A 19,069-nucleotide genomic window follows, 5' to 3' on the forward strand; every position below is an offset into this window, starting at 1 on the left:
ATGAATCCGGAACCCAACCACCCGAAAGCCCCCCAAAAATATGAGGGGTGAGCCAGGACCCAAAAGGGAGGAAACGTGCAGAGACAGGGTCCCGACAACCGACCAAATACGGAAATAAACGGCCGCCACCGGAGGCCTGCCAGGCCAAACTCGTCATGGCAGGAGCAGAAACCACCTTCCAAGAAAAAAAAAAAAAAGACTAAGACGCAGGACCTGCAAGGCCTGGCCAAAACAGGGGTACTATGCCAAGCGCTGTCCGTTGGCAATAAGGGGTTAACAGCCCATACTCTATGCACTGTGCCCCTTTGTCGCATGTGGGAGATCAGGCAGAGTCATGCCCCTGTCACCCAACCTAGAAAAAACAACAAAGAAAAAAGAACCTAACTAGATGTACTTAGCTAGAAAATAATAAAAGAAAACGACCAGGTTTGGAGAGAAATCCAGACCCGTGTCTGCCTCCTACTGACACTAAGCTAAAACTGATTGGCTCAGTGCCTGTGGGCGGGTATATCCTGCTGGGAAGAGCAGACATTTTTTTTGCCTAGTGTCAGCCTACTAGTGGACAGCAGCATCATACCCATGGTCTCTGTGTTCCCCAATGAAGCGACCGAGAAATAGATGGGCAGAATGGCTCTTATCTGCCAACACCTATGTCTGGTTATTAAGATGTAGGCACAGAACAGAGACCTGTGGGACAGGTTTCGAAATAACATAATAGCGCCTGACCTTTTTGCAGAAGAGCTCAAAAAAACAACAGTATTAAATAAATAGAGTCTGTAGTGGGGGGAAATTAAAAAATACAACATGAATGACAAACATTGCTTCGGGGGGATTTCTAAAGATCTGAATTTTACACTCTGAACTTACATAATAGTAAGATGCGCTTGATGGAGAGGTACACAATACATTATCAGACGGAAATCTACACTTGCGCATAGCATTTAGGTACAGAACAATTTACACAAGAGTGGAGTAATAAACCATCTCATCATTAACCTGTTTGGGACGATGGGCGTATCCATACGCCTGTGGGAATTTCGGTCCCCGCCGCATGCCGGGCGGGGACCGGGCCGGGGTGACTGCTGATATCCATCAGCAGGCACCCCGTGCAAAAGCCCAGGGGGGGGGGGTCTAATTAGACCCCCCCATGTCGGCGATCGGCGCAAATCACAAGTGAATTCACACTTGCAATTTGCGCCGATTCCGGGTCATTACGGGTCTGAAGGGTCACAGTTTGGAAATCACTGGGCAGTGTAGCCCTCCAGAAATGTTGCAAAACTGCAAATCCCAGCATGCTGAAACGGCTGTCTCACAATGCTGGGAGTTGTAGTTGCGTAACCTCCAACTGTTGCATAACTACATCTCCCAGCATGCCCTTCGGCGATTAGTACATGCTGGGAGTTGTAGTTTTGCAACAACTGGAGGCACACTGGTTGGAAAATACTGTTAGGTAACAGAACCTAGAAAAAAAAAAAAGAGAAAAAGCTATTGGCCATGAATTATTGCACACCATCAAACATGATCGTATATAATGAATGTTTATTATATACAAATTATCACAAAGACCCAAGAAAACACATATTAAAACCATTTAAAACAGAAATGACACATGGGTTAGGGAAAGTAATCCCACCCCCCACCCCCCACCCCCCTCGGCCCTGCTCCAATAATAATGTGGTATGAAGATATACTAGAATACACAAACAACCACAAACCTGCCTGTATGCACAAAGCTGCTGCTATGACACAGGTTGTGGCCTATAGCAACAAAAAAAAAAAAAAGGAGAAAAAAAGATGTAAAGTGCCAGTGCAAGCTTATAAAGAAAATATAGTACCACTATACTAGATATGCCCAAACAGACAATAAAGTGTACTAGTGCAATGTAAAAAACCTTAAAGAAATGTGCAGGTGCCGATACAAACACAGGCAGGGCAGGTCGCAAACCTAGCAAAATAAAGGGAGTATATATCACCACAGGCCGGGAGGTGGGGGGGGGGGTGTGACAACTCGCTCCCCCCCCCCCCCGGCCTGTGGCGATATACTCCCTTTATTTTGCTATGTTTGCTACCTGCCGTGCCTGTGTTTGTATCGGCACCTGCACATTGCTTTAAGGTTTTTTACATTGCACTAGTACACTTTATTGTCTGTTTGGGCATAACTAGTATAGTGGTACTATATTTTCTTTATAAGCTTGCACTATCTTTTTTCTCCTTTTTTTTGTTGCTATAGGCCACGACCTGTGTCATAGCAGCAGCTTTGTGCATACAGGCAGGTTTGTGGTTGTTTTTGTGTATTCTAGTATATCTTCATACCACATTATTATTGGAGCAGGGGTGGGGGGTGGGATTACTTTCCCTAACCCATGTGTCATTTCTGTTTTAAATGGTTTTAATTACAGTATTTATCGGGGTATACCACGCACCGGCCTATAACACGCACCCTCATTTTACCAAGGATATTTGGGTAAAAAAGTTTTTTACCCAAATATCCATGATAAAATTAGGGTGCGTGTGTGCGCGTGTATACCCCGATATACCCCCAGGAAAGGCAGGGGGAGAGAGGCAGTCGCTGCCCGCTTCTCTCCCCCTGCCTTTCCTGGGGTCTAGAGCGCTGCTGTCGGCCCTTTTCACCCCCTGGTTATCGGCGCCGCTGCCCGTTCTGTCCCCCTGACTATCGGTGCCGGCGCCGATAGCCAGGGAGAGAGAAGCGGCGCCGACAGCCAGGGGGAGAGAAGGGGCAGCGGCACCCATTGCCGGCGCCGCTGCCCCGTTGCCTCCCCCCATCCCCGGTGGCATAATTACCTGAGTCGGGTCCGTGCTGCTCCAGGCCTCCGTCGTGCGTCCCCCAGCGTCGTTGCTATGCACGGCGCGGCGCTCTGACGTCATGCGCCGCGCCGTTCAGCGCATAGCAATGACGCCGGGGACGCACGACGGAGGCCTGGAGCAGCGCGGACCCGACTCAGGTAATTATGCCACCAGGGATGGGGGGAGGCAACGGGGCAGCGGCGCCGGCAATGGGTGCCGCTGCCCCTTCTCTCCCCCTGGCTGTCGGCGCCGCTTCTCTCTCCCTGGCTATCGGCGCCGGCACCGATAGTCAGGGGGACAGAACGGGCAGCGGCGCCGATAACCAGGGGGTGAAAAGGGCCGACAGCAGCGCTCTAGACCCCAGGAAAGGCAGGGGGAGAGAAGCGGGCAGCGACTGCCTCTCTCCCCCTGCCTTTCCTGGGGGTGTATCGGCGTATAACACGCACACAGACTTTAGGCTAAAAATTTTAGCCTAAAAAGTGCGTGTTATACGCCGATAAATACGGTATGTGTGTTTTCTTGGGTCTTTGTGATAATTTGTGTATAATAAACATTCATTATATATGATCATGTTTGATGTTGTGCAATAATTCAAGGCCACTAGCTTTTTCTCTCTTTTTTTCTAGACATTTGAATTCATGGTCCTTTTTTGCACCCAGGTATATTCATTGGTGGTGCCCGTTGTTTTTCTTTCTTGCAGGTAACAGAACCTAACTAAACGTTTTCCAACCAGTGTGCCTCCAGCTGTTGCAAAAGTACAAATCCCAGCATGCACTGTCAGTGCATGCTGGGAGTTGTGGTTTTGAAACAGCTGGAGGTTTGTCCCCCCATGTGAACGTACAGGGTACATTCACACTGGCGGGTTTACAGTAAGTTTCCTGCTTCAAGTTTGGTCTGCGGCAAATTTTTTGCAAACTCCTAGCGGGAAATTCACCGTAACACGCCAGTGCAAATGTACCCTAAAAACACTACACTACCACAAAATAAAGAATAAAACACTACATATACACCCCCTTACACTGTTCCTCTCAAAAATGAAAAACGTATTGTACGGCAGGGCTTCTAAACCGGAGCCTCCAGCTGTTGCAAGACAACTCCTCCCAGCATTTCTGGACAGCCACCGACTGTCCAGGCATTCTAGGAGTTAAGTAACAGCTGGAGGCACCCTGTTTGGGAATCACTGGTGTAGAATACCCCTATGTCCACCCCTATGCAATACCTAATGTAGTCCTCAAATGCGCATGGCGCTCTCTCACTTCAGAGCCCTTTTCTGCTGTTCTGGCACCATAGGGGCTTCCTAAATGTGACATGCCCCCTAAAAACCATTTCTGCTAAATTCACTCTCCAAAATCCCATTGTTGCTCCTTCCCTTCTGAGCCCGCCGAACACTTGGCATACACATGAAATTTCTCTCGAGTAAGGAAATACCTTGTTTCAAATTTTTGGAGGCTTTTTCTCCTATGACCACTTGTAAAAATTCAAAAACTGGGTCTACAAGAACATGCGAGTGTAAAAAATTAAGATTTTGAATTTTCTCCTTCACTTTGCTGCTATTCCTATGAAACACCTAAAGGGTTAACAAACTTACTGAATGTCATTTTGGATACTTTGAGGGGTGCAGTTTTTATAATTGGGTCATTTGTGGGGTATTTCTAATAGGAAGGCCCTTCAAATCCACTTCAAACCTGAACTGGTCCCTGAAAATTTTTGATTTTGAAAATTTTGTGAAAAATTGGAAAAGTGCTGCTGAACTTTGAAGCCCTCTGATGTCTTCCAAAAGTAAAAACATGTCAACTTTATGATGCAAATATAAAGTAGACATTGTATTTGTGAATCAATATTTAATTTATTTGGAATGTTTATTTTTCTTACAAGCAGAGAGCTTCAAAGTTAGAAAAATGCTAAATTTTCTAATTTTTCATAACATTTTAGAATTTTTCACCAAGAAATGATGCAATTATCGACAAAAATTTACCACTACCATAAAGTAGAATATGTCACGAAAAAACAATCTCTGAATCAAATTTATAAGTAAAAGCATCCCAGAGTTATTAATGCTTAAAGTGACAGAGGTCAGATTTGCAAAAAATGTTCCCGTCCTTAGGGTTATAATGGGCTCCGTCCCCAAGGGGTGAATTGCTTACCCTTACAGAAAGTGGCACGCATGGTGCAAAATTTTTAATTTTTCTATGCCAGAAATCTGGTGTATAGCCTTCATAAATTCCTCCTACATTCTCCACGATTAAAAAGGCATACTTAAATAGTAACAATGATGTCAATAGTATCAGCACCTCAGGGGATGTCTGAGTGGCTGCAGTGTCCCCTGGTAGACATAGCTGATTACCTACCTCATTAGACTTTTGGGTATCCCTTGAATCTTCATCATGGAGGTCACTTTTTATCTTTAGACTGCTAGCAGGATCAATTCTACCGACAGAAATAAATATGGTACATTAATAGAGCATAAAATACACCCTATGAGTAAATTATTGTCATCAGCATGTACTTTACCATACAAAAGCACAAGGCTGTAAGGACAAATTATGAGTAAATATCTATTGGGGTACTGTTAATAATCACATCCCATAAGTGATAAAAACCAAGGTGGAGGCAGAGATTACACAGTTATCGTCTGCTAAGAAATGACCATTATATTCTGGGGATCCCTACCTCTAGCTGTGGCGGGCAGAAGTAATATTTTAAAACGTATTTTTCCCAAAAGTTTATACGTTTTGGAACTCTTTGGTACATTTACTAAAGCCTTATTTGATAGGGCCCCATTTAAAAGGGAGACAGAAAGGACTGGACACCAATTGATCTAAGGTCAGTCACACTGCAACATCCCAAACCATTCGTGGTGCCAATAATCAAAAAGGTGTCAAAAGGCATCCTGGAAACTATAGGCCTGTAAGTTTAAAAAAGGGAACTCCGTCCGTGTCAGGAACGGTCCATATTAGAATCCTATCCCCATGGAAAACCTGTCCTGCTCTGGACAGTTCCTGACACGGACAGGTGTCAGCAGAGAGCACTGTTGTCAGGCTGGTAAGAACTTACAAAATTAACTTTCTTGCACAGTTAATTTGAAAAAAAATAATAAATTCCAAACCGAAGTTGCTCTTTAACATCTGTTGTGGGTAAGATTTTTGGGCTATGGTATCCTGGATGATGTTAATGAAAATAACCTTCTAAACACAGCACCAACATGGGTTTATGTAGGATCGGTCTTGTCAGACTAATCTGATCAGCTTCTATTAGGAGCGTTATAGATTGGACCGGGGTGAAGCTGTGGATGTATCTCTGGACTTTTCTAAAGCATTTGATACTGTGCCACACAAAAGGTTAGTACATAAAATGGAGGATGCTGGGACTAGGGGAAGATATATAGTCAGGTCCATAAATATTGGGACATTGATACAATTCTAACATTTTTGGCTCTATATACCACCACAATGGATTTGAAATGAAACAAACTATATGTACTTTAACTGCAGATTGTCAGCTTTAATTTGAGGGTATTTACATCCAAATAAGGTGAATGGTGTAGGAATTACAACAGTTTGCATATGTGCTTCCCTTGGTCCCTTGTTAAGGGACCAAAAGGTAATGGGACAATTGGCTTCTCAGCTGTTCCCTGACCAGGTGTGTGTTATTCCCTCATTATCCCAATTACAATTAGCAGATAAAAGGTCCAGCGCTCATTTCAAGTGTGCTATTTGCATTTGGAATCTGTTGCTGTCAACTCTGAAGATGAGATCCAAAGAGCTGTCACTATCAGTGAAGCAAGCCATCATTAGGCTGAAAACAAAACAAACCCATCAGAGAGATAGCCAAAACATTAGGCGTGGCCAAAACAACTGTTTGGAACATTCTTAAAAAGAAGGAACGCACCGGTGAGCTCAGCAACAACAAAAGAAGCCAGAAGCAACACCAAGAGAAACAACTGTTGTGGTTGAGTGAAGAATTCTGGCCAACTGTTGTGAAGGGGGTTTTCTTCACCAGGGAAAGATGGAGAACACTCTCCAGGAGGTAGGTGTATGTGTGTCAGAGTCATCAATCAAGAGAAGACTTCACCAGAGTGAATACAGAGTGTGCAACACAAGATGGAAACCATTGGTGAGCCTCAAAAACAGGAAGGCCAGATTAGAGAGTTTGTCAAACGACATCTAAAAAAGCCTTCACAGTTCTGGAACATCATCATATGGACAGATGAGACCATGATCAACTTGTACCAGAGTGATGGGAAGAGAAGAGTATGGAGAAGGAAAGCAACATGATCCTAAGCATACACTTCATCAGTGAAGCAGAGTGGTGGTAATGTCATGGCATAGTGGGCATGTATGGCTGCCAATGGAACTGCCAATGATGATGTGACTGCTGACAAAAAGGGGATTTTTATGCTTACCGTAAAATCTCTCTTGGAGGATCCATTGGGGAACACAGACCATGGGTATATGCTGCTGTCTCTAGGAGGCTTGACACTATGGCAACAGAAAAGTCAGCTCCTCCCAGCAGGATATACCTGCCGCCAGGCCACTGAGCTAAATCAGTTTTAGCCCCAGAGCAATAGGAGAAGACCGACAGGTCAAAAGAAAACCCATGAACTGTCCGAGAACCAAAAAAAAAAATAACTGAACACACCCTCGGAAAGATAACCGAATAGAGACACCAAAAAAAGGGTGGGAGCTGTGTCACCCTATGGATCCACCGAGAAAGATTTTACGGTAAGCATAAAAATCTCCTTTTCTCTATCGCCTCCATTGGGGGACACAGACCATGGGACGTACCAAAGCCGTCCCTTGGGCGGGCAGAAAAACAGGCAGTCGACTGTACCGCCTGCAGCACTTTACGGCCCAGACTAGCATCAGCCGATGCGAAGGTATGAACCTGGTAGAACCTCGAGAAAGTGTGCAAAGACGACCAGGTGGCCGCTTTACAGATCTGCGAGGCCGAGGCCTTGTTGTGGAGGGCCCAGAATGCCCCAACAGAACGGTGGAATGAGCCAAAACCCTGAAGGATGGGATCTTCCCCTTGCATCGGTAAGCTTCCGAAATAGCACATCGGATCCACCGAGAAATGGTGGCCTTGGAAGCAGGTTGTCCCCTACGTTGCCCTTCCGTAAGGACCAAAAGAGGAATCGCACTGACGAAAGGAAGAGGTGACAGAGAGATCCGAACCGTCCGCACTACATCCAGTTTGTGGAGAGAACGCTCCCTAGGATGAGAAGGAGTGGGACAAAAAGGACGGGAGGAGGATGTCATTGAGATGAAAACCCAAAACGACCTTAGGTAAAAAGGAAGGATCTGGCCGGAAAATTGCAAATGACCTTCCGGAACCGCAAAGCGGAGGTACCGCTGATGGCCGGGAAATATTGGGACGTGGAGGTAGGCATCCTTGATGTCCACCGAGGAAAGAAACTCCCCTTGATCCATGGACGCCACCACTGAACGGAGAGATTCTATTCGGAAATGGCGGATTGGAAGATGTTGACTGAGACGCTTGAGATCCAAGATTGGCCGCACAGAACCGCCTTTCTTGGGAACTATGAAAAGGTTGGAATAGAAACCCCGAAAGTGCTCCCTGGAAGGGACCGGGACAATGACTCCCTGGATGAGAAGGGACTGAAGTGCACCCCGAAACTCCCTTGCTAGCGAAGGAGATTGGGGGGCCCGGGACAAAAAATAAAATAAAAATCAATCAATCGATTCCTCGGAAGAGAGGCAAATTCGATCCGGTATCCGTTGGATACCAAGTCCCTGACCCAGGAGTCCTGAATGTGTGCGGTCCAGATGTCTCGGAAGAATAGGAGACGACCTCCCACCCGAGAAAAATCTACGGGTGGGGGCATCCCTCCATGCAGAAGTTGGTTTACGGGTGTCTGATTTGGCCGTAAAACGTCCAGAACGATTGTCAGACTTCCAAGAGGGGCGTGCCCGGAAGGAGGGAACCTTTTTGTCTTGCAAAGGCGCCTGCCCAGACCCTTTATTGGGACCAAAGGTCCGAAAGGACCTGAAGGAAGAGGACATCCTACGGGAAGTAGCGCATGCCTTATTCTGAGGCAATAAAGGAACTCTTGCCGCCAGTCTCCTCTGAGATAATCTCATCAAGGCGCTTGCCAAAGAGTCGGGAACCGACAAAAGGGAGCTTGGTGAGAGACTTCTTGGAGGCGGCATCTGCGTCCCATGCTTTAAGCCACATGGAGCGAAGGAGAGCAACTAGGTTACCAGTGGCAAAGGCAGCACAGCGGGCCGACTACATGGAAGCAGAGCATAGAAAGTCTCCAGCTTTGGAGCATTGGAGAGCTAGGTCAGACAGTTCCTCCGGGGAAGATCCTGAAAGAATACCCTGACGGATTTGGGATGACCAAACAGAGCATTCGACACCCAGGCAGAAGCGAAGGCAGGAAGCAAGGAGGAACCCGCTGCTTCGAAGGCAAACTTTGCTAAGGTCTCTACCTTTTTGTCTGCCGGATCCTTGAAGGCAGCTGCATTCGCCGGTGGATGCGTAGTAACCTTAGAGAGGCGTGAGACTGGTGCGTCCACCGATGGGGGGGTTAGAGAGTCCACCTTGAGATGAGGTCCTTGGCAAAAGGATACTGCGCTTGAACCTTCTTTGCTTCCTGAAACCTTTTGTCAGGATGCCGCCAGACGGATTCCAGAAGGGCGTCAAATTCAGCATGAGAGCTGAACACCTTGGGTGCCGGACGGGCATGATGAAAGGACACTTCTGGAGCTACATCTGAAGTTCCTGGGTCCTCTAGATTGGAAGTTGTCTCTTATGGCCGAAACCAATGAGTTCACCGTGTCAGCCATATCCGATCGGTCCTCTGAGTCAGATGCCGAATCGGAAACTTCATCCGCAAGTTCTCCTGGAGAATGGGAACGTGTTGAGGTGGCCCTAGATGAGGGAGAGGCTGACCTGGTATGCGGTTCTGTGGAGCCAGAGCGGCGACCATGGGAGTGTCCTCTGGAAGAGGGACGCCTGCTACCCGCTGGAGCAGCGGGGCAATGCCTGCGAGGGGAGCGCCCGTGCCTGCCAGAAGACCTGGGGGATGACTCTGATGAAACACCCCTATTACGCTTGCGAGAGCGGTCAGCATAGGGGGAAGGTGAACGGGTCCCTCTGGAGGGCCGGTGTAGGGAGGACCTCTCCAAGGCGGTCACCACAGAATGGGAGACCTGAGCCAAGTCTGCTATAGACTGGGAGAAGGAAGAAACCCAGACTGGAGGGACGGCCAAACTCACAGGGTCTGGTAGGACATCCTGAGCAGAAATGACAGGGGGGTCTGGGGGAGCAGTGGTGCAGGCAGAGCAAGTGGGTTCAGCAGAACCAGACATTTTTGTGTTACAGCCCTTACAGGTTTAATAAGTGACCAGAGTTCCAGGTATCTGTTTAGAGGGAGGAACAGGTCTCGGCTCGGACATACTAAAAAAGAAACGGTCTCACCCAAGTCTATGTCCTAAACAGGGCAGCTGCTGTGAGGAGAAGTCTGGCAAGCTAGCTGAATACGCTGGACCCGAGCAGCAGGGGGGCCGAGCTATATCAAGGGCACAGCTGATTGGCCCTGATAGCCCCCCTCAGCGCACACACAGCGCTGATGGGTGTGAATTTTCGCGCTGCTAGGCGGGTGGGCGGAGCTACGCCGCACGGGACACATGTGGTAATAGTAATGGCGCCCGCTCCCGGCGGGTGAAGAGAACGCCGGCAGCATACAGCGGGCCGAGCACCGGAGGCGGCCGGCTCGCCCGAAGTGAAAGTGTCGCCTGCGGCTGTAGCCGGCAGCCGCGCGCACAGAATCCCGGCCCCGAACACAGGGAGAAGGTCCCCATAGAAGTGCACCACTGCATTCCCCCTAATATGATACTAAATAAAGTGAAAACGACCCCCAAAAATAAAGATGAACAAGTTCCTTCTGGCAGGCCCCCCATGACCCCTCTGTAGTACATAGTGGTCTGAAAATCAGGGGTCTCCAGAGGTTGCAAGAGCCCTTTTGTCCCACTCATCCACCACGACCTGTGGAGAGAAGCAAAAATACTCACCTTAGTCAGAAGACACTTACCTAATGAAGTCTTCCTGTGAAGTCTTCCGCCAGCTTTGTCCCCTGCATCATGCCGGGCTGCAATAGCGCGACGAGAAGGGAAAGGTGGGGGACCTGGACCCATGAGGTACAACCCCAGGCGCTGGCCCAGACCAGTGTCTACCTCCTTAAGACACTAAGCTAAAACTGATTAGTTCAGTGGCCTGGAGGCAGGTATATCCTGCTGGGAGGAGCCGACTTTTCTGTTGCCATAGTGTCAAGCCTCCTTGAGACAGCAGCATGTCCCCATGGTCTGTGTCCCCCAATGGAGCTGATAGAGAAAGCAGCAGAATGTATTCTGAAGTGTTTCGGGCAATATTATCTGCTCATATTCAGCAAAATGCTTCAGAACTCATTGGACGGCGCTTCACAGTGCAGCTGGACAATGACCCAAAGCATACTGCAGAAGCAACCAAAGTATTTATTAAGGGAAAGAAGTGGAATGTTATGCAATGGCCAAGTCAATATCCTGACCGGAATCGGATTGAGCATGCATTTCACTTTCTGAAGACAAAACTGAAGGGAAAATGCCCCAAGAACAAGCAGGAACTGAAGACCGTTGCAGTAGAGGCCTGGCAGAGGATCACTAGGGATGAAACTCAGCGTCTGGGGATGTCTATGTGTTCCAGACTTCAGGCTGTAATTGACTGCAAAGTATTGGCAACCAAGTATTAAAAAGTGAAAGTTTGATTTAGGCTTATTATTCTGTCCCATTACTTTTGCTCCCTTAACAAGTGGGAAGGCACATATGCAAACTGTTTTAAAGGGGGTTATCCAGGAAAAAACTAGATTTCTAAATTACTTCTATTAAAAAATCTTAATCCTTTCAGTACTTATGAGCTTCTGAAGTTAAGGTTGTTCTTTTCTGTCTAAGTGCTCTCTGATGGCACGTGTCTCAGGAACTGCCCAGTTTAGAAGAAAATCTCCATAGCAAACCTCTTCTAGACTGGGCGGTTCCCAAGACAGGTGCCATCAGAGAGCACTTAGACAGAAAAGAACAACCTTAACTTCAGAAGCTCATAAGTACTGAAAGGATTAAGATTTTTTTAATAGAAGTAATTTACAAATCTGTTTAACTTTCTGGAGCCAGTTGATATAGAAAACATTTTTTTTCCTGGATAACCCCTTAAATTCCTACACCGTTCACCTGATTTGTATGTAAATACCCTCAAATTAAAGCTGACAGTCTGCAGTTAAAATACATATTGTTTGTTTCATTTTAAATCCATTGGGGGTGGTGTATAGAGCCATAAATGTTAGAATTCTGTCAATGTCCCAATATATGGACCTGACTGTATGTAAATGGGTTAGCAACTGGCTCAGTGACAGGAAGCAGAGGGTGGGGACCTCTGGTTAAGTGGCAGTTACTAGTGGGGACAACAGGAACAGTACTGGGTCCACTTTTCAATATGTTTCAGAGGGATTACAAAGTAGAATTTCTATCATTTTCAATTGACCCTAAACTGGGTAAGGTGACCACCACAAAGGAGGATAACATAAAATTACAGAGGGATCTGGGGAAGCTGGAGGCTTGGGCACAGACATGGCAATTTTAATGTGGATAAATGTACGGTTATACAATTGGGCTGTAAAAACAAAATGTACAATTATGTGCTAGATAACAAAAAACATTAGGTAAAACTTCTACCGAAAAGGACTTGGGGGTACTGATTGACCGTAAACTCAACTTTAGTTACTAGCGCCAGGAGGCTGCTGCCAAGGCTAACAAAGTCATGGGATGTATTATAAGAGGCTTGTGACAGGAACATAGTTTTGCCGCTGTATAAATCATTAGTCCGACAGCACATGGAGTATTGTGTACAATCTTGGCACCTGTATATAAGGAGGACATGGCTAAAGTGAAAACAGTGCAGAGGAGGGGTACCAAAATAATCAAGGGAGTGGTTGGATTAGTGTACGAAGACAGGTTATCAAACTTTGGGTTAGTTTGGAGAAAAGACGTCTTAGGGGCGATCTAATTACAATGTACAAATCTATAAAATGGACAGTACAGAGATCTTTCTAGTTATCTTTTTATACCTAGGCCGGTAACAATGACAAGTGGGCATCTTCTACGTCTATAGGAAAGACTGTTTTACTATCATCACAGACAGATTCTTTAGTGTAAGAGCAGTGAGACTATGGAACTCCCTGCCATATGATGTTATGATGCCTGACTCAAAGTTCAAGGGGGCCTGGATGTTTTTAACAGGAAAATATATTACGAGTTATAGGTACTAGTTTTATGGAACTAGAACGTTGATCCAGGGATTTATTCTGATCGCCATATTGGGAGTCTGGAAGGAATTTTTCCTGTCATGGGGCAATTGGCATCAGTCTCTTAGGGAGTTTTGCCTTCCTCCGCATAAAAACAATAGGGGTTGGCACTTTCAGATTCAAAAAAACTAAAAACTTTTTATATATGTTGTACATCTTGGCAAAACATTAAACTTTCTAATATACTTCATAAGAAAGTTTTATTTTCTTTGTATAGAAATCATGGCTTCCAAGCTGAAGCACAGGTATGGACAAAGTCCAGTAAGTGAGGGTGGGCTAGCACTCCTCTGTGCTCTCTCTCTTCCTATAGGGCTCCTCTGTGCTCTCTTCCTATAGGGCTCCTCTGTGCTCTCTCTTCCTATAGGGCTCCTCTGTGCTCTCTCTTCCTATAGGGCTCCTCTGTGCTCTCTCTTCCTATAGGGCTCCTCTGTGCTCTCTCTTCCTATAGGGCTCCTCTGTGCTCTCTCTTCCTATAGGGCTCCTCTGTGCTCTCTCTCTTCCTATAGGGCTCCTCTGTGCTCTCTCTCTTCCTATAGGGCTCCTCTGTGCTCTCTCTCTTCCTATAGGGCTCCTCTGTGCTCTCTTCCTATAGGGTTCCTCTGTGCTCTCTTCCTATAGGGCTCCTCTGTGCTCTCTTCCTATAGGGCTCCTCTGTGCTCTCTTCCTATAGGGCTCCTCTGTGCTCTCTTCCTATAGGGCTCCTCTGTGCTCTCTCTCTTCCTATAGGGCTCCTCTGTGCTCTCTCTTGTCCTATCAGACAGGAGAGAGCACAGATGAGTACTAGCCCACCCTCACTTACTTGACTTTGTCCATACCTGTGCTTTAGCTTGGACAAAGCCATGATTTCTATAAAAAAGAAACTACATTTTCTGAATGAAGTACATCAGAAAGGTTAATGTTTTGCCAAGATGTGCAAAAAGTTTTAGTATTTGACAGCACCCATTTAAGGTTGAACTTGATAAACTCTTAAGGTTGAACTATGTAACTATAATAAACTGTACCCAAGTTCAGTCTTCTTTTTTCTGCTCAGTGCAACTTTTTTTTCTAGAAACATCTGTTCTTTGAGCACTTCTTTCATGCTGTTGGATTTTGGCTTCAGACCTTTGGAAGATTTGTCAGTAGCACTTGTTCCTCCTTCAGCAAAAACAAAAAAAAATTTTTTTTTTTTTTTTAAAGTATAGCAATATCTATTAAAGTGGTATTCCGGCTTTAGACCTCTTATCCCCTATGCAAAGGATAAGAGATGTCTGATCGCGGTGGGCCCGCCTCTGGGACCCCCCACATTATGTGTGGAGCTGCATCTCCATGCTCAGAAACCGGGAGTTTTTGGGACTGGAGACGTGAAATAACGCCACCCCCCCCTCCCTGCGTGTCGTTAAGTCACGTCTCCAGTCCCGACAACTTCCAGTTTCCAAGCCTGGAGACGAAGGTCCGCACATAATGCGGGTGCTGTAGGGAGATCGCAGGGGGGGGGGGGGGGGGGGTCCCAGAGGCGGGCCCACCACGATCAGACATCTTATCCCCTATCCTTTGGATAGGGGATAAAACGTCTAGAGCCGGAATACCGCTTTAAGATGTTAATGGATATTCTACTAAGTAACTTTTCTGTATAGTAGTGCTCAGCCAGGCAAAACCACACACTTCTACACACTACTCACCCAAGTTTGGGGTCAGCACATAATATCTTTAACCTGGCTGGAAACGATTATAGGAATAAAGTTATTCTGTGGAAAATCCCTAAGCTGTAAAAGGCAAAAGCCAAGTCTCCAACTATACACATATAACATTCTAACACATTAGGTAATGTATTAGTAGCAATGTCTCCCTTCCCTGACAGTTTCCTAATAACATAGCATTAGAGCACACCGAAAGTTTTGCTCATGTAAGGGTTTACTTCGTTTTCACAAAGAGTTGACTCCAGACCAATGCATGAAAGCTATTTGGAAAATTCAATCATCATCAAAAAAAAAAGCCTGTTATAAAAATGATATAATAGAGGCTACAACATGGTTACTATAATCAGTTTCATAAAAAACAAAAAACACCTCCCATCAGTATATTTTCATGTTATTATGAAGAGGATAACTACCCAAATAATTATATTTTGATAAATGAGAAGTCTTGTGCAAATGACCTGGTTTACCATGATTCTTCATTTTCAAGGCCTTGCTTTTCTCTAAAGCCTTCTGTTTGCGCTTCTCTTCCAGTCTCTCCCTCTTCAATCGTCTCCGAAGTAGCCGTTCTTCCTTCTCCTTGGCCTACAAGAATAACATAGCTCCAGATATCAGAAGAGCAATCAGATGACCTACAACTGCCATAAGTCAAAACGCCAACACACAATATTCAGGCACAAGATTTTGAAGGAAATGGAGATTTTTTAGACTTACTGTAAAATCTCTCTCTCGAAGGATCCATTGGGGGACACAGAACCTTGGGTATATCCTGCTGTCTCTAGGATGTTGACACTATGGTAACCAAAAAGTCGGCTCCTCCCAGCAGGATATACCCACCTCCAGACCACTGAGAAATTCAGTTTTAGTCCCAGAGCAATAGGAGGAGACCGACCGGTCAAAGGAAACAAAACACGAACTGTTCGAGTACCAGAAGAAAAATCAACTGCACACTCTGACAGATAACCGAAAAGGAACCCCAGAAAAGGGTGGGAACTGTGTCCCCCAATGGATCCTTCAAGAAAGATTTTACGGAAAGTCTAAAAAAAAAAAAATCTCCTTTTCTCTATCGGCTCCATTGGGGGGGGGGGGGGGGGGGGGGGGAAGACACAGAACCTTGGGATGTACCAAAGCAGTCCCTTGGGTGGGCAGAGAAAAAGGTTAGGCAGTCGGCTGTACCACCGCCACCTGCAACACTTTACAGCCCAGACTAGCATCAGCCGATGCGAAGGTATGAACCTGGTAAAGGCTCGGAAAAAAAAAAAAAAAAGTGTGCAAAGACGCCTGGGTGGCCGCTTTTCAGATCTGTGAGGCCGAGGCCTCGTTCCGGAGAGCCCAGGATGCTCCCACAGAGCGGTGAAATGAGCCAAAAAACCCTGAAGAGCGGTACCTTCCTCATGCAGCGGTAAGCTTCCGAAATAGCACATCGGATACACCTGGAAATGGTGGCCTTGGAAGCAGGCCGTCCCTTCCGCAAGGACGAAAAAAAGAAAGGATCACACTGGCGGAAGGAAGAGGTGAGAGATAGATAAGCCCGAATCACCCGTACCACATCCAATTTGTGGAGTAAGCGCTCCCTGGGATGAAAAGGAGCGGGACAAAAAGACGGAAGGACGATGTCCTCGCTGAAAAGAAAAGATTAAAACGACCTTAGGTAAGAAGGACGGATCTGGCCGGACAACAACCTTGTCCTGAAGAACTATCAGGAAAGGAGAACGGCAGGAAGAGCTGCCAGCTAAGATGCTCTCCTAATGGAAGTAATAGCAAAGGAAAAACCACCTCCCAGGATAGGAGGCAAAGGAGGACCTCCCTAAGAGGCTCAAAAGGTGCGTCCTGGAGAACATCTAGGACTAAGTTCAAGTCCCGAGAGGGACAAGGGGACCGGTAAAGGGGGGGACAGAGTGTGCCACGCCCTGAAGGAAGGTCCGGATATGCGAAATGGAACCAGGGGACGCTGAATAAAATGGAAGGGCCGAAACCTGACCCTTAAGGGAGCCGAGAGTCAGCCCTCGTTCCAACCCCGACTGCAAAAAGGAGAGGAGATGGGAAACGGCAACGGTAACTGGAGAAAAAAAGGGTCCGAGTTTCGCACAGAAAGCCCGCCAGGTACAGTGATAAATCCTCGCAGCGGAGGACTTGCGAAACCCGAGCAAGGTGCGAATGACCTGGGAAGAGAAGCCACGGCCACTTAGAACCGCGGTCTCGACCGCCAAGCAGTCAATGCGACGATTGTAAAAAGGGGAGACCGAGTGGACCCTGTGACAGTAGGTCTGGACGAAGTGGGAGACTGATCGGAACGTCGTCCAGAAGCCAGACCACGGCGGCATACCATGCCCTTCGGGGCCAGTCTGGAGCCACCAAAATGGCAGAAACTCCTTCCACCAAGAGTTTCCTCCGAACCCTGGAAGAAGAGGGAGGGGAGGGAACAGAGAGGGCAGAAAGAAAACCTGACCACGGAATTACTAGGGCATCCCCGGCAGAGCCAGGGGGGTACCTGGACTCTGACACAACATCGGAATCTTCCGGTTGCGTTGAGACGCGAAGAGATCCACGTTCGAGGTCCCCCAGAGGTCGCAAATCTGTGCGAACACCTCCGGAAGAGGAGGCCATTCTCCGGGGTCGGCTGAGGACCGACTGAGGAAACCCCACTTCCCAGTTGAGCCAAAATGGCCGGAACTCCGTGTTCCGCCCAAGGGGAACTTTGTCACCTTGGACCTGGCTTCTGAGCTGCGAGTGCCGCCCTGAAGATTGGTGTACGCTACAGCCGTGGCGATGTCTGACGAGAGACACAGAGAGAGATGATTTCATCAAGTCGCTTGCCAAAAAGTCGGGAGCCGGCAAATGGAAGCTCGGTAAGAGGCTTCTCAGAAGCGACATCCGCGTCCCATGCCTTACGCCACCTGGAACAACGGAGGGCCACTAGGATACCAGTGGCAAGGGCAATACAGCAGACTGCCTGCATGGGAGCGGAACATAGAAAGTCTCCAGCCCTGGAGCACTGGAGCTCTAGGTCAGACAGTTCCTCCGGAGGAGATCTAGAAAGAATACCTTGACGGAGTTGGGAGGACCAACTGAAGTGCCTTCCGACACCCAGGCAGAAGCAAAGGCGGGAAGAAGAGAGTAGCCCACCGCTTCGAATGCAAACTTTGCCAAGGTCTCTACCCTTTTTGTCCGCCGGATCTTGAAGGCAGCCACATCCGCCAGCGGCAGCGGCGTAGCCCTAGAGAGGCGAGAGACTGACAGGTCTGTCGAAGGAGGAGAAGTCCACTTTAAGATGAGGTCCTTGGCGTAAGGAAACTGCGCCAGAACCTTCTTGCTTCCTGAAACCTCGTCAGAATGCCTCCAGGCGGATTCCAGCATCCAACATCTTGGGTGCTTTACGGGCACGATGAAAGGATAATTTAGGACTAAGTCCGAAGATCCTGGGTCCTCTAAAAGGAAGGTGTCTCTTATGGCAAAAACTAATGAGTTCACCGTGTCAGCCAAATCCGATCGGTCCTCTGAATCAGATGCCGAATCGGAGACTTCATCCGCAAATTCTCCAAGAGAATGGGAGCGAGTTGAGGCGGCCCTGGATGAGGGAGAGGCGGACCTGGTACGCGGGTCTGGGGAGCCAGAGCAGCGACTATGAAAGCGTCCTCTGGAAGAGAGACGCCTGCAACCTGCGGAGCAGGGGAGCGATTCCTCAGGAGGAGCGTCCATGCTTTCAGGACACTCAGGAAAGACCCTGAAGAAACACCCCGATGACGCTTACGAGCACGGTTAGCATAGTGGGGGGGGAGGAGAATGGGTCCCTCTGGAGGGCCGGTGAGAAACCCAGGCTGGAGGGACAGCCGAAAACCACAGGGTCTGTATGGGACATCCGGAACAAAAACGACCCGGGGGTCTGGGGGAGCAGTGGTGCAGGCAGAGCAAGCTGGTTCTGCAGAACCAGACATTTTATGGTTAAAAGCCTTTAAAAGTGTAAGAAGAAAACAGCCTCCCCCAAGTCTGGTCCCTTAACCAGGCAGCTGCTGGAAGAACTCCTGTAAGCTAGCTGGGATGGACCAAGGAGCAGGGGAGGGGGGCTGGGCTAGAATAAGGGCACACCGATTGGCTGAGAAAACTCCTCTCTGTGCGCGCAAAGCGCTTGTAGGAAAGTTTTTGCGCCGGAGAACAGTACAAGGCGGTGGGCGGAGCTACCCACACTATTGTGAAGTCCCTGTAATGGCAAAGCCCCTGTAAAAGCGGACGGAGATAACCC

The 19,069-nt window shown here is 47.6% G+C and overlaps 1 protein-coding gene across 1 annotated transcript in view; it reads right to left on the reverse strand.

Moving 5' to 3' along the window:
- BOD1L1 (biorientation of chromosomes in cell division 1 like 1) overlaps positions 1-19,069 on the reverse strand; it is a 102,057-nt gene that overhangs the window by 58,687 nt on the left and 24,301 nt on the right. Inside the window, exons 7-9 of the mRNA XM_056555167.1 lie at positions 15,300-15,414; positions 14,158-14,290; positions 5,154-5,232 (exon numbers count right to left, since the gene is read on the reverse strand). Of these exons, the coding sequence (XP_056411142.1) occupies positions 5,154-5,232; positions 14,158-14,290; positions 15,300-15,414 (327 nt within the window). The remainder of the gene's footprint in view (positions 1-5,153; positions 5,233-14,157; positions 14,291-15,299; positions 15,415-19,069) is intronic.

Source organism: Hyla sarda, chromosome 1 (assembly GCF_029499605.1).
Source record: "Hyla sarda isolate aHylSar1 chromosome 1, aHylSar1.hap1, whole genome shotgun sequence".
NCBI lineage: Eukaryota > Metazoa > Chordata > Amphibia > Anura > Hylidae > Hyla > Hyla sarda.